The sequence below is a fragment of the Pangasianodon hypophthalmus genome, chromosome 17, assembly GCF_027358585.1.
Source record: "Pangasianodon hypophthalmus isolate fPanHyp1 chromosome 17, fPanHyp1.pri, whole genome shotgun sequence".
NCBI lineage: Eukaryota > Metazoa > Chordata > Actinopteri > Siluriformes > Pangasiidae > Pangasianodon > Pangasianodon hypophthalmus.
Window position 1 is genome coordinate 7,388,286 of NC_069726.1, and position 16,709 is coordinate 7,404,994.

At 37.1% G+C, this 16,709-nt stretch overlaps 1 protein-coding gene across 1 annotated transcript in view; it reads right to left on the bottom strand.

Moving 5' to 3' along the window:
* rasgrf2a (Ras protein-specific guanine nucleotide-releasing factor 2a) overlaps positions 1-16,431 on the bottom strand; it is a 34,595-nt gene extending 18,164 nt beyond the window's left edge. Inside the window, exons 1-14 of the mRNA XM_026943854.3 lie at positions 15,854-16,431; positions 8,356-8,462; positions 7,706-7,853; positions 7,406-7,495; positions 6,623-6,876; positions 6,396-6,475; positions 5,692-5,885; positions 5,473-5,582; positions 4,975-5,093; positions 4,564-4,724; positions 4,161-4,227; positions 2,796-2,932; positions 1,837-1,919; positions 766-1,014 (exon numbers count right to left, since the gene is read on the bottom strand). Coding sequence (XP_026799655.3) covers positions 766-1,014; positions 1,837-1,919; positions 2,796-2,932; positions 4,161-4,227; positions 4,564-4,724; positions 4,975-5,093; positions 5,473-5,582; positions 5,692-5,885; positions 6,396-6,475; positions 6,623-6,876; positions 7,406-7,495; positions 7,706-7,853; positions 8,356-8,462; positions 15,854-16,132 — 2,078 coding nt within the window. The 5' untranslated portion in view covers positions 16,133-16,431. The remainder of the gene's footprint in view (positions 1-765; positions 1,015-1,836; positions 1,920-2,795; positions 2,933-4,160; positions 4,228-4,563; positions 4,725-4,974; positions 5,094-5,472; positions 5,583-5,691; positions 5,886-6,395; positions 6,476-6,622; positions 6,877-7,405; positions 7,496-7,705; positions 7,854-8,355; positions 8,463-15,853) is intronic.
* Positions 16,432-16,709: the final 278 nt, after the last annotated feature.

Here is a 16,709-nt window from a genome sequence, read left to right on the forward strand (position 1 = left end):
TTATAGAGCAACAATGACTGCCTAATGGAGGCTGTCCACCAAAACTCAGTGACCAGGCAAGGAGAGCATTAGCCAGAGAAGCAAGCATAAAAGAAGCCAAGCTTAACTATCAATATGATGCTACCACCACCATGCTTCACTGTAGGGATGCTGTTCTTAGGGTGATGAGCAGTGTTGAGTTTCTGCCAAATGGAGCATTTTGTGCCACGGCCAAATATGTTTTCCAAATATTTTCTGAGTTTCCACCATACCTTTTGGCAAACATCAAACAAGATATTCACTTTCATAAAGCCCAGCTTTGTGGAGTTTCTGGACTATAGTTATCCTGCAAACAGCTTCTCTGATCTGAGGTATGGACCTCCCCAGGCTCCTTCAGAGTTACCCTTGGTTGCATCTCTCACTAATGCCCTCCTTACCCAGTCACTGACCTTTGATAAAAATCCACCTCTAGGCAGAGTCATGGTTGTGCCATATTCTTTTCATGTTTTAATAATGGATTTAATATTGCTCTGCAGGATGTTCACATTAAGGATATTTTTAATAACAAAACTCCAACTGATACTTTCCCAGACCTTTCTCCTGGATTTGTTTTGGTAGCTCCTTGGTCTTCAGGATGCTAGATACATTAGTGATACTTTAATTGCACACAGGTGATTTATGTGATTTCTGATGGCAACTAGTTGCACCAGTAATTTAAAGGTTTCACAGCAATGGGGGTAAATACTTGTGCAATAAAAAAAACCCACTCCATCTGTGAGGCCTGACCTGACGGGGATGGAGGTGAAAGGCCTCTTGTAGATGTCGTTCAACTTGTCCATTACCACAGCTGCAGTGGTAAAGATGCGGTATGTGTGCAGGAAGGTGTTGAGGAAGTCAATGGAGAGGAAGCGGAGGTCAGTGAGCCGCTCCAGCAGACGGTCAACGCTGGCATAGCGGATCTGCGGCACCTTGCATGAGTTGAGTGTCTTGCTGAAGCAAATATCCACATCATCATTGTGCAACCGTGTGTCTGACCTGTAGGAGAATATTGACTTTTGTGTTTCACAATTTTGCTTCATACAGTAAATCAAGTTAAAGGGCAAGTTAAAGTCATGCAAAAACTTTTAATAATGACAGAAAGCTGTACATAAGGACTTAAAACCTGTGTGCAGATTTTGACAGTATAGAGCACGGTATATTCCTGAACATATACAAAATTCTCTTGAGATGTCATTTGGTCTATGTGGAATAGTGATTTACATCATATGGAAGAATTAGCCTTGGGAAGAATTATCATCATGTGGAAGAATTAGCCTTGGTGCCTGTGTATCAAAAGGGAATAATATTGTTCATGGAGTTCCTCAGGGATTGATACTTAGACCCCTCCTGTTTTACTTGTACATGCTGCTATTAGATTAAATTATCATGCAATCAACTTCTAGGAAATTGTATATGATGTACATTTAAAAATATATTGTATACCACCAGGCTTTATCACAGATGTTCCACAACATTAAATATAACTATAAATGAGTATAAAGCATGTTGTGTTATTTTTTAATTAATTTAAAAAATGTAATCGTTGACAAACTGCTATGGTATAAGAGGAATAAAACAGGATGTGCTGATATTGGTAAAGAAACAATTGCGTGATATGACACGAAGTGCTGATTATTTTCTTAATGCCCACATTGTTTTATTCCTTGCATGTCATGCAAATACATTGTTTTTTAATAATTAATGAAAGCTATCAGTTGACAATTATACAGCTTTGACTGATCCACTTCAACCTTCATTCACTAGCCATGTTATCATTTCCTGAAAAGAATGCCATTGCATTGTACTTGAGCATCTTACTTGAGCATGTGAGGCACAGTGACCTTGGAGTTCTCTTCAAAAACACTGGTCATAAGGCCATTGCAGCGAATATTATCGATGCACTGTGAGAACAACCCAAAAACAGGAAGAAAAATGATTTATATTTAACTTTTTACGGTTTCACTTCCTACTTACCATAATTTTCTTCAAAAATTGCTGGAAACAATGCTACAATGTTAAAATATAAAACTTGTGAAAACAGAATACTGTAAAATTGTTCATTTTAATGTGAGATTAGTAAGACAGAAAACAGATATCATGTGTGATGGAATTCAAACTTGCTGTCACTACATCAACCTTCCTTTGACTTCTTTTACGATTGAGATTTATGAAGGTTTTAGAGTGAAGTTGTTTAAAAAAAAAAAGCTAACCAGGAGCACCTACTTAAAATATAAAGGCAATTACACCAATGTAACACTTATCCATTGGGTTACCATGTGGTTTACCATGCTAACAGCCCCATCTATACACACTTTCCTTTTTGCTAAAATTGCTACATGCTATATGTGGTATATTGGTATATGGTATATTAGTATGGCTGAGAAAGGTGTAAAACCGCAGTGTGTTGTGGGTCCAGTGGGAATATTGCAGCTGAAGGGAGGAGCTGGAAACACCCTCAAGCCCAAAACAAAACAAGCAGCTTGGGCTCCCCAGAGCTTTAACCTCGCTTGCACTACAAAAACACACAGCACTCAAGAGATCCACCTGCTTATGTCCTTGGTGCTCAGTTCTGAGAGGATTTTCACGAGCTTTATTTCTGTATTTGTGTACAGTCCAATCACAATCCAGCTGTCTTTCAAATCATAAGAATTAACAAGGAAGACTGTAATTCTTTCAAAGGTAAATTACGTTTTTATGGGGTTTATTATTTGGCAACAGTTAGCTTGTGATTTGTTTTGCACTCAAAATTAACCAAAGCAGCACACACTGAAGCCTACCTGGCTGATGTCACTGGTCCAGGCAGCTTTCTCCTGGCGAGACGGTGCCAGCAGGACTACTGAGAAAGACGGCCCATCAGCTGGCTCGACCAGCAGCTTAAACTCTAAATGACTAAAGCTCTGACCTGCAGCAGTATCTAAAAGGCAAAAAATCCTTAATTCAAGCATCTATTAATGGCTTTATTTAGTACGTTTCTATTCAGTACTCCTCAAGAACGCTTACAATGGAACACAAGTGCCAAATGGGAGTTTCACAAAACATGACACTCTCTAGTTTTATGACACAAAAGTCATTTTGGAAGTTATTTTATATTCGTGATTATACCACAGCACTGATTATACCACTCACTGGTCAGACAGTGTTGATTCATTTTCTGTAACAGCTGCTCTGACAGTAGGGCTTATTGATATCATTTCTATAGTAATAACTAATTCACAGGGACTTGTGTGGTGGATGCTCCACATAAACAGATAAAAACATCTGTTATTTAACAAAGAAAAATGTCTACTCATTGATATGGTAAAGCTTCTGTAAGGAGGCATTTAGAATTTTTGGAAGGAGTCTCCAGTGTCAGAAGTAAAGCTGTAACTTTAAAGTTTTTGCCATAGGAAAGTGAAAGGGCAGAGGTCTCTGGGCTTTGTGTGCTGTTGTTGTTGGTTTTTTTTTTTTTGTCAGTAGCATGACAAGCTTAAAAAAAAATTTCTGTCTAATTAACTTCAAGAGAAAGTGAGGGAACCACTGTTTATAGCTGCTAACAGGAATGAACTTTCAACATTAATTGTGACTATAAATGGTTAAAATGAATTAATTGTTCATTAATAACTAAAAAAAATAATTGGCTAATTGCTGTGGTATAAAAGGAATAAAAACACTTCAGGGTGTGCTGTAATAGCAAGATCAAGATCAATTTTCACTGCATCAGGATGCATCGCACCACCCCATCATCGATTATCTTCTATCACAGCAGATTTATGTTTTTTATTCCTGTTACTTGGATGTATCTGCTTCTTGTTCAAAAATAACACTGAAATGCGATATAAATATAATTTGTATACTGTATATCAGAAATGATTGTAATGGGAGAGGTGATGAAGAAAACTAATGCTGGAAAAAGATTCTTATAAAACTAACTGTAAATACATTTCACATTACAGTCACAGTAAGTAGCAGCATAAGACATTGCAATCCTCAGTCAGCTTTATTTTTTTAAGCTTTACATCTTTGTTGAAATCTGCACTTATACTGTCAGCCTTCATTGTAAGCCTCTTACAATGCACACATACCAAAAATAACCCCACAAAATCAAATTGCTTAAGCTTTGTCTTCAACAATGATTAAATTAATCTTAATTTAAGAGTACTTACAGTCTTCATCATTGGCATCTAGCTCTTCAATGAGAGTGCACTCTATCAGAGACAGAGTGCCTCCTTGCTATAAATTGAGAAGGAAAAAAAAGCAATTGCTGTGTCATTATACTGCAAAGCATACCATGCTTTTAACCCCTTAAACTCCCAGGACAGAGCCTTTGACGTGTCCAGACTTACATTCCTCAATTTTGTAACTACATACAGTTTATATAAAATTACAGGTTTCTGTGATGTAAAAAATCAAACCAAGGTAAACCATGTCAAATCTTTTTCCACCTTTAACATGATATAGCAACCAACAGTATGTATTCAAGTGATAATAGAAACATTTTAGGGCAAAATAGGGGGAAAAACTTCCAAAAACCTGGATGCATAAGTGTGCACATCCCATGTAACTCACTTTGAGCAGATGCAGCTTGCCGCTGGAGGTGCGGGTGCAGATCAGGAGGTGTTTGGTGAAGAGGAAACACTGGCGCTCGCCCTCTTTGCGCAGCGACAGTGTGCCCAGGCGCACTTTGCTCAGTTTGCCTCTTTCCACTGAAGGCAGCTGGATGAGAGAGCCTGAAAGAAGAGGTCAGCTTATTGAGGAGAATGATGGAAATGAATTCAATCTAATCTAAATTAAAAAAAGGGGTGGCACTTTCCTGGTGAAGGAGACTCAAGACTCAATCTAATTAGTCTCATTAGAAAACACTATGAAATTGGCATCAGATAAAATAATGTGGCATATAAATCTGGAGATAGTCGTGGCCCATGCACAGACACGCAAAGGCAATGGAACTTGGGAAAAAAGCGACTCTGTGTGACTCACCTTGCCGTACAAAGGTCTGGCTGGTGTCCAAGAGGATGTCGCAGCCCTCCACAATCATGCGCTCAATGGCAAGATTCTTACGGATGTTCTCAGTGTCACTCACTTCATCATGCATCATTCTGAAAATGAACAAAAAAAATCACTTGCCCTGTATAACTGAACAATGGGGTTATAACACCTTGGGGTTAAAAAACCTAATATTTCTAATTGCCAATATCCGCATTCAAAATTCTATATAAGACTAAAGAGACATGTGACTGGTTAAAAGCCTGAGTGACATGCACAACCCAAACCATATCTATTTCAAAACAATTCCTCAGAAAATGCACTTTGGCATATGGTATATGAGAGTACATGATATGAGAGTGAAGGGTATCAACCAGGATTAAATTGATCTCAGCTCTGCAGAATTGATAAATCTGTAATTTTATGCAATAAAACCCCAGTTACATAATTATCAAGAGCTTAGCCATCATACTGAAATAAAATTTTGCATACTTGGACAGCTCCTCCAGTTTTGACTTGGCAAACTCCAGACTCTTGCGCTCTACGTGCTCATGGGGAGTATGGGCAAGCAGCTCATGCAGAGTGATGATATATCGAGGAATCTGGAAAACAGCGAGATTTAATAGTTAAGTCATATTTTAACATAGTCCAAAAGGTAAAAAAAAATCAAAGCAAATATTTCCATGATTTGTCTCTTTCAAAGATGTGCACCTGAAACATTGGGTAGGTCAGAAATGTCTCCAGCATTCGGCCCTCACAGGCAGCATTGGCCTCGTACTGCTTCAGCAGCTTGTCAAAGTCCCGGTTCTGCTTGCAGTTAGCTAGAACCTGAAGACTGTACTGGTGGTTCCGCACATATTCTTGGTAGATGTTTAACATCGGCAGCAATATATCAAAGAGGTCAGCTAAAAAGTGACAAAGATTATGAATACAAATATATTAACATTAAATTTTAGTGAATTCTAAATCATGTTCATTCACTAATGAATGTAAGATCTGAAAGAAATGCTGTAGCAAATAAATTTGCCAACAACCAAAAATGTTTAGCATCTAGTTTAAATAAAGTAGTTTTCCCAAAATATTCTTTGCATTCTTTACTTTTATGTATTAAATCAGGAAAGCCTCTGTTGAAAGTCTTTGTTGATAACAGTCCCTTAAACATTTGACAAACTTCTAATTTGACACATCTGAGTGTCTGAATGTGAGAATATGGTGTACATGATAGTGCTGCAATAACACTCTACGATTTTAAACATATTTGTTCTATATCAATAAACACATTAATGCTATCTTTTAAAACATCTCCTTTCATGGTTATTTTTTTAATTTGCTTCAATTCTTTTGGCCTGTAGTGAACATTCAAATTGTATGTGCTCGAGCTGCAAAATGATCAATAAACAGCAAATGGCACTTACCTAAAACTAATCTTGGCCAATTGGCAAGTCTTGCTTTTAGGCCTTGGTGAAATATCTCATGAAGAAACATTATAGTTTCACTTGGGAAAAAAGGTTAGATGAGAATATTAATTTAGAGTAACCTCACTATCAACAGTGTCTTCTGATAAATGGAAGGACAGTGACTATATTGAGTATAATATGAGACTAGCATATTTTACCATGGCTGGTTTATGGAATGTATATACCTATTGAGGAAAATGCTGCTAACATCATCATGACCAATTGGAGGTTTTTTGGAACTGGCAGCCATCCTGAGTGGCCGCAGAAAGCAGTTAACCAGGATGGACAGTTGGAGCACATATTCAGTCTCAGCCTCCAACATGTTGAAGACAATCTGGTTCCTCTTCCTCATGCTTTCAGCATGGGGTGAGCAGATGTAGTCTTGAACAATGATCTTCCACTTTCTCCGGCAAAGCCAGCCACGCATGAAGCTTTGTATCTACAAGCACCAAAAACTTAGTAGGTCATTATGAATTTTACATAATTTTTTTTTTTTTAAAACATTAAAACCCATGAGACTCACAACAATAAATCTTTACTATACCATATTACACTATACTACACTATCCTATACAATACTATACGATGCTATGAAAAACCAAAACTCCTCTCATACCTAACCTCTCTGATGTTTTTCTGAGATAAATAACAAGTATTAACCATTATTTCTGCTCTCATTCCAAATAACATCTCTTAAGAACAAAACTGGTTTATTGCACTAGCATATCGTGGTCCTTGGTTTTTCTCCATTACGTTTGCATGTACCTGTTTTTTTTAAGTGTCTCTTTATTTTTAAGCACTGAAAAGGCTCACTACCTCATTTTGTTGTGTTAAGCAGAATGATAATAAAGTTGACTTTCATTTCCCTAGTGGTAGCATTAATACGAGATTCACTAAATGAAACATATCTGATTATAGATGGATCTGTAGTATAGTCACAACATTTCCAGAGAATTTAAACTACTTACCTTTTTTATTTTCTTTATATCAGGGTCATCCTCTTCTTGATTGGAATGACAAGGTAACATTCTCTCCTTTGCTTTGTTCAGGGACAAAACCTAAGATGAAATACAAGAAACCTCATCAGAATAAAATAAGGGGCGAATAATTGACTTATATAGAAGTTCCATAAAAATAGATGATGAATATATAATTCCAATTAAGTCTAGTTCAATTCCAGGTGGTAACACTACAAAATGTGGAAATGTATGATGGGGGTGAATACTTATGCACTATACATGTATTAATTTAATGATGTTGATTTTGACCTCAGTCTTGAGCCTTTCGATCTCTGTGTCCTGGTCTTCAAGCTGTGTGCGGAGCTGATTAGCAGCCACCTTCTCTGTCTCCATGATCTGCACCAGGTGGATGTACTTTTGCATGAGCACCTCACGCTCGATGATGAGGTCAGAGTAGCTGAATAAGGGATGTTGACAGAGAGATGAAGACAAAGGGATGAATAGAGGGAAAGCAGTGATTCAAACTACAGCACAATTCTACTATTTCTTTGAGGTACAACAGAATGTTACAAATGAAATGTTCATTAATATAGGATATTAGTCAGAGATGCAAACTTTAAACATAGGGGAGGTAAAAAATTAAAGATGGTGGATTTGTGGTTAAAAAAACAAAACAAAAACAACTGTTGTATGGGGTTGAGAAAAGCTTCTCTTTGACTTTTCGTGCCTTTAAATTGTACAGCTTGAAGTTTGTTCCATATTTGTTTCCAAGTTTGTTTTTACATATGGAAAAACTGCAATTACAGAAATGACACATCATTTAATGAGAACATTCAGCGTTTCCTGACCCAGCTGCAGTATATCTGAAATACTACTGCGTTCTGCCACTGCAACTTACATAAGCTGAAGGTGCGTCTTTCTCACAAAAATCAGTTAAATGCTTTCATTCGCTGCCGTACCTGGCTTGCTGAATGGCTTCCACCCACTCAGTACAGTCTGTATCCTCTTCGGCCCGCAACTCCAGAGGTTTCTGCCCATCATGGCCGAAGATGACCAGGAAATAGTGCTTAATAAGGGACAGACAATGAAGTCATCACATTGGTCATACAATGAAGATTGTGCAGGTCATATTTATTATAACTGCAAAAAAAGACATAAACTGAGATATTTTAATGCTAAAGCTGTTTGCTTGGAAAGGAGAAAGCTCTCACAGCAGTCACCCCGTTGACATTTTCCCCCAAAGTAGAGGTGTTGTTTGAAGGAAGTGGTGCTAAATTTACAGCACAGGTAAGTGAAAACAGGGTTTTCATTTCATTGCGAGGTTTTATTTCATATTTTCTTTTCCATAAGAGGATTATAGTGTGATTTGCAATCCAAAAGCCCAAAAGGGTGTTAATGCAATAGGAGAGTGAATACGAAAGTGAATGTGCGAGTGTGTGTACACGTGCATGTTATAGGACTTAAGCTTAAGGGCATTTTGTCTTCTCTCACTGCATAGCAGGTCATCTGGTGAGTGTGTGTGTGTGTTTGTCTGCGTGTGCGTGTGTGTGTTTGTGTGCGCTCATATCTGCACTTATGTAACAGCCTTTGCTTCTCATCTCTGCTTTTAATGCACTCTCCTCAGCCCCAGGCCTTGTTTAAGCTGGAAGATAACAATAGAATCACTGTTTCCTTAGACACACTTTTCAATTTGCCTCACATCCAACCCTCCAACTCATCATCACAATCATGTCTCCTGATAGCATTTATATGTGTGTAAAACTAAATAAATTATATCTACTTACTCAACTATATTCACTAGCACCGTATACTCACTGAAAGGGGGAACTAATGTTTTTATTTCCTGTGTAAGTATAAATATATCCAGTGCACACAGACCTCTATACCTTCTTTTATTTTTTTTATTCAAATGGCTGTGCTACTACCAGAGAGGCTTCTATTACTTGTAAGGTAGTGGTGCATTGTGTAGCAGGGACACACTTGCATGTGCACTGATCTCTTAAAGCTTAGTAGTCTGTAACGTTGTGTAAAGGAGCCTTATTTTCAGATGGCTGTGTTCTTGGAATCAACAAACCGATACAGAATAATCTAATGCAAACTCTATGCAAAGAATATAATTTATCATCTGAGGCCAGAGTTCACTAGTGGGATGGGGGTGGGGGGTAGGATATCTTGTGTAACATTTTGTGGTGAGTGCTTCTGGAATAATAATACAGTACCACTTCAGCATAACACGAAACCCGATTTCCATGGTAACCCGAGACATTTCACTTGTTTGCCGTTCTGTCAAGTATGTTTCATTTGGAATCTAAATCTTTAGCAGGTACAATCAAAGAGATGGATTGTCTTAATAACTAATATCCACAGTTGTTGTGATTTGGTAAAATTTGACCACCCTAAAAGCTTAACAGGGGTATTTTTTTTTTTTACCATCAAAAGCTCTAATCAGTTCAATGTGGTAATGAAACTGTGTCAGCTATGCTTCCAAAATACACTGATCTGATTTCTGTATTCCAGCTGAATGATGGAAGCTTGATGGACTTCATAATGAATCTTATAATGACTCCACAAACAACTGTTCTATGAATATGCAGAGCGGTTTGCACATATCAAAGACCTCCTCAGTCCAGCTGGCCAACAAAACAAATTACAATGAGCCATTTGCTTTTAGAATGCCTCGTATTACTTTGAAGCTCTATTCTTTTGTAGTAGTTTGGAGCTTCACTGGAGACGTGCTGCTGAGGAAAATTTGAATAGTATTGGTCCACTGAGAGACCTCTGTCAAATAGGGTTCAATGTATTGGCATTTATAATTTTCCATAAAGATGATGTGTCACATGTTTACTACTGTCATATCCCAGTTTATCTCTAATCCTGGCTGAGGTTTCCAGTGGTCCACCTTATCGGATTACTAACCACCACCCTAGTCACTTAGCATCAACTTAGCATGTACATGAATCCTGTTTGATCAAACAATTTTTATGAAGTCTTATTAATTTTCCAGTGCACAATACTAAACTTTCTATCATGATAAGCATTTGCCAATTTACTTGTTTCTGCTTTTTGGATCCATTTAATACTCTGTACCTGATATTTTAACCTCTCACATGTTTTTGACAATGCATTGGAAATGTGGATATGAATCTACCCATTTTTCATGTTTGAGACAGAGGATTTTGTCATTCACATGAATAAGGCTAGCAATTCCAAAGGAACCATGAAATCAAGTAACTGTATCAAGCCAATATTGCGTGGTTGGAGAAAGTCAATGCAAACTTGCTCATGGAAGGGGTAGTTAGCTTTCCACAGAAATTCTTTTCAATTCTATACATGCCATTTCCACAGTGTTTCTATTTAACCAGCATGCTAATCTACCACACTAGCTTCCCCAAGCATATCCTAATGTGATACCCATTTAGTTATATCTGATAATTATATTAGCCAAACAAGTAATGATTTTTCTCACACCTTGAGCACTGAGGTTTCCAACGTCAGTCATCTTACTATTCACTGGAAGAATCGACTACTGCTATCAGGAAACAGCCTAGTCAAGAAACTGCCTTCTACAAGTGCTTTCTCACTTTAGAACAGAGTTTGATCATCTTCCAGATAGCAAGAAAAGCGGTGAAAGGTTACTCTGCCTATCGGCTAGAATGAAGCTGCACCTTGCAGCTTGCACCTTGCTATATCAAAATTCTTCATTAAAAGTACTAGCATGCAGAAATGAACACCTCACACTAGATAGACTCATAAATTTGTCAGTAAATCTCATCTTAATTCAGGAAAGGAAAAGGCCAGTAAATGACCTCCCACCAATGCCTCTGCATTTACTAAAAGGTTAACAGAGAGGTCACCATGCCCTTGATCATTTTTAGTTTTCATTATCTAAAGTTTGCTCCCTTGGGCCCCTCTATCCACTCTGCAGAATCATCTTCTATACCTGCCCTTTCTGCTTTCTATGCCTCCTATACATTTAGGAACAGCATGAAACATCATGAAAGATTACTTGGCAACTCATCTCATGACCACCACACATTCCCTTGAATCACCAATTTCTGCAAATGCTTAGAAAGCAGACCAGTTTGAATGAGCCAATATATCTCACAGTTGGCCCCAGTTCACTATGAGAATATTTAATTTCTGGTTATTAATGCCCCTACACATATAAGTATTTAAGAACAGATTGGGCCAGTAAAGAGGTCTTCTGTCACATAAATGCCTTAAAATGTGCCTAAATGTATACTGCACCTCCACATCAGTATAATAGCCCTAAGCATGAAACTATCATTCCTGCCTATGACGATATATCCCGCCTATGTCCTGAAGATGACGACCTTAGTGAGGTATTCAGCAAGTCTACTCCTGTCAGACAAGAACAGGAATCTGAGGCTACAGTGGGCACAGGCTCCCTGAAGCTGGATAGTTGAAGATTGGAAAAACCTGGTCTCTCAAACTCTCCAGTTTTGGTGAGCCTGTTGCTTTGTAGGCATTTAAGACATTAAAAGAATATATTTCATCACTTTGCTTTGGCACTCTGACCTAGCCTTTCAGAGATTTGGTTTTGCAATCTCAATGTCAGTATAAAGCTCTATACATGTTCCCTTATGCAACCTTCTTTAAAAACGTCACTAGCAGAAAGAACTAGAGAACTGTTATCAGTCAAGCAGCCTCAGATTGGAGACTATAGTTGAATTGAGCTCAAGAAACTTTCACAGAAAAACCTGATGCCTGCCTGATCCATCCTGATGCCCTACTTCTGTTTTCGTCAGCAGCAAAATCATTCGCTGCTGCTAAGGATGGCCCCACATGGACAACCTAAAGATCACCATGAGACTACTGTGGATGGTACCACATAGAAACCATAAAGATGGTTGTGGATGTTCGTCCTTGGATAGCCATAGGTTTGCAATTGCTATGAACAATTTGCACTCAAGTCTCCAGTTAATAACTTCAGTTTGATACAGTAGACTTAAGTTAAAACTATAATGAATTCAGAAATTACTCTGATGCTCATACTCGTAAGATACTCATAAGCCCATAAGGTCCTGTTCTCACAATTGCACTTTTTGACTATATAGTATACAGTTGTTTTGAAAAGAAATGATTTATAATTGCACCATCTGGCAAGGATGGCTTCCCTTTTGAGTCCGGATTCTCTCAAGGTTTCTTCTCAGGGAGCTTTTCCTTGCCATTGTCGGCTCTGGCTAGCATTCATTCATTACACTCATTAGGCATAAATTTATTAATTTAAAATTTGTATCTGGAATTTATATATTTCTGTAAAGCTGCTTTGTAACAATATCCACTGTTAAAAGCGCTATACAAATAAAATTTAATTGAAAATCAAGATGGCAGAGAGACTCAATCTTGGCCATTTTGGCCTTCTTAAAAGGTCTTTTAAAAAGTTTTTTAAAACTTGGCAACTCAGGCAACAGCCTGATAATTTACAGCTGACTCATTTACTCATTGGACTCAGTGTATATATATACAGTATATCACTTTAGAAACAGTCTTGCCAGTGTCCCATTGATATATCCCTATATCAATATCAACCCTGTTTCTATTTGTTTTTTATATATATATATATATCTTTGTTTCTGTCATTGGTTTTTGCCTTAGCCCTATGTACATTAGTTTATTTGGCCATATTTTAAATACTGCCTGTTTGACTATGGCCCAAGCCTAAGTTTTGACTACACTGGTGTTTGTAGGACATTTCCCAAATGCCTGCTGCCCACAATGAAACACAAAAACTATAGAAATCAGTTGCTTGTGGCCATAGATTTTGGTGGGGCAGGATGACATTAATAATGACATAGACTGAAAACACTTTAAAGTCAAGAGGCTCTCACATGACTTTATTTTAGAAAAACAAAAATTTGTTTAGAGCAACCCCATATAGGCAGTTGAGAGATGACAGTCATCCAGCATACTGTCTGAGCAGTTTTAGACATATCTTCAACTGTGTTTGAGATAATATCATTAACCATGGTTGACAGTCTTCAGCAAAATTTTCAGCCCAACTACACCTCAAAAAACACAAGAATTTGAGCATTGGAAAAGGTAGCTATGTTTCTTCTTTTCCTCAACCTTTCCATTGGGAAACAAGTATTACATTAACATGCTACATTAACATTAACATGCTACTCAAATATATAATTGAATCTAATCTACATTACATTACATGGATTAATCTACAGTATCAGGATTATTACATACAAAAATATAGCATTAAGTCATCAATCACTTTTTATTTTTATTCTAAATAATATTTCAATATTGATTATACCAGAATGTCACATAGCTTTAACATCATTAACATAAGCAAAGTTCACTGATCATTTATTTATGATCATTTATTAGTAAATGTGAGCTTTATACACATATAGTTTTGGTTACTGTGGTCTGTAGTTATAGTGTCTAACTTCTGGTGTCACTGAATAGAACCTGAATAGAATATAGACACCAATTTTTTTAGACAAATCACAGATGTTTTTCTGAACGTGATAACAGTGAATAGCAGTCCTAAGTGAAGTCCTAATTGCTAATCCTAACTGTCTAGCTATCCTGAGCTAACCTGACAGAATATTCTGCCATAGTAAAAAATATATAGTTATCAGTGGTATTTCCTGAATGAATCTGTGTTTTTGAACGAATCTTTTAAGTGAACGAATTGTTCTCATTCATGTCCATGTACTGACTCATATTTTTCGTTCACTTACCCGCCCGGGTAAAACACGTTACTGCTTTGGCAGCTTTTTCCAGGTTTTTTAAAGACTGCATTAGAGTGCAGACTGTGAAAGAGCATGTCACTGGTTGGACATATTGAACGAATAAGCCCCTTACTTTGAGTCTGAACTAGAGTGGTAGACCTACTGATTCTTAGCAAACTGGTACTTGCAGTTCATGAATGAAATGAATGAACTGGCAATTGTCATTTGTGAATGAAATGAATGAACTAGGTGAACGAACGAGGATCTGCTGACTCACAGATGTCGGCTATTTTTTTTTTATTATTGTAGCATTGAAAACTACTTCATATACGTATTTAAATTTTTTTTTTTTCAAATTACATTTGTATCGTCATTCATGACCACTCTCTCAAAACTAACCTGCACTGACTGAAATGTCTTTCTTAAAATCAATTCACCAGACCTTCTCTTTGTGGATTGATTTATTAAAATCATGCCAATTTTAATAAATCATAATACTAAAACTTGTCTCTTGAAAACTTGACATTTTGAAATGAATATATTGAGTTTATCTAATATTAAGATAGCTACTTAATTTCCAGATCATTTCCAGATGTGGCAGGCCGCATGTTAAACACCTCTGATCTAGTCAGATGAGGACTTACAGTTCACTATACTCAGTGCCAGACTTACCATAATTTTATTTCAGTTTTCCTATTTGATTACGATTATTGTGGTACTGTGGTCACCCCCAACCCCTCCACCCATCAAACACACACACACACACACACACGTTTGCGTTAATATCCTTGTGAGGACCTTACATTGACATAATTATTAATGTTGTGCTTACACCTTACCTTGATCTCAGTAAGCAAAAGGAAACATTTTGGCTCTTAGATTGTTTTCTTTTCTATTCTGATTGTTTGTTTGTTTCTTTCTTTAAAAAAAAAAAAAGTATCAACCAAATGGCCCCAAAAGGTCAAAACTGTCACATAATCCTACCCTTGTGGAGACATTTGGTCCCCACTAACAAATACAAACATGGTTTCTCTCTCTCTCTCTCTCTCTCTCTCTCACACACACACACTACTACTACTACTACTACTACTACTAACAACAACAACAACAACAACAACAATAATAATAATAGTACTATTACTACTACTAACAATAATAATAATAATAATAATAATAATAGTACTATTACTACTACTACTACTACTAATAATAATAATAACTACTACTCACAATAATAATAATAATAATAATAATAATAATAGTACTATTACTACTACTACTACTACTAATAATAATAATAATAATAATAATAACTACTACTCACAATAATAATAATAATAATAATAATAATAGTACTATTACTACTACTACTACTACTACTAATAATAATAATAATAACTACTACTCACAATAATAATAATAATAATAATAGTACTATTACTACTACTACTACTACTAATAATAATAATAATAACTACTACTCACAATAATAATAATAATAATAATAGTACTATTACTACTACTACTACTACTACTACTAAGAATAATAATAATAATACTAGTACTAATGCTACTGCTAATACTAATACTACTACTACTCACAATAATAATAATAATAATAATAATAATAATAATAATAATAGGTGTAGTAGTATTACTACTACTACTACTAATAGTACTGAAGCTACTACTGCTACTAATACTACTAATAACAATAAGCAGAAGAGTACTAACACAGGCATACCTGCTGTTTATCAGGATTGTCTCGGCTGACTGTAGACACTTTGGGGGCTGAGGCGCGCGCGCAGGTGCACCCTTCCAGTAAATAAATCCCTGTCGGCCTGGTGCTCTGCTCATTCTCAAAGTAAAACAAGATGTTCTGGTACAGAGCGAAGTATTTGTCATTCCAGCGACTGTTCTCGGTCGCTTTCTTGCTCAGGTAGCCGCGTTTGGTTCCCTCTTTACGCGCGATCACAGAGAGATGAAGTGCGTGCCCCTCATTGTAGCGCACACTTTTCTGCATCTTCCACCCCGACGTCTCACGCCGCTTTGCATGAACCCATGATCATCTGAGACAGACCGAAAAAAAAAAAGTAAGAAAAGTGGATTTAAAGAAAGATAATCCAGGAATATCCGATCCGTGAGAAACGCACAAACAGACAGAAGAGTAAATCCCCTGCGACAAAAGCGCGCTTAAGTCCACAAAGAGCTCGGTAAACGCTTGATCATCTAGTGCACACAATAACATAAAGAAAAAAAAACACAGAGTGAACAGACGCTGAAAGCAGAACCGACCCTAATCGGCTTTAGGCTCAACTTAAAGAGCCACCGCTCTGTTTGCTCAGAGGAGTGCTGAAGATGCGCTGCTGCATCCCCAGAGACAGGGCCAAGCGCTCTCCTGTGGAACGCCAAAGGCGCAATAACGCGCTAAATATCTGCAAACAGCAGTAAAACAGTGTGTGCATTACTGAACTCCTTCTTCAAGAAGAAGTCTTAGGCTTTTTCTTTGTCTTATGCTTCTTTAACACAGGTCCTGAATGTACTGAGACACAACACTCTGTTATGAATCATGTGAAGCAGCACCACAGGAGACTATTTGC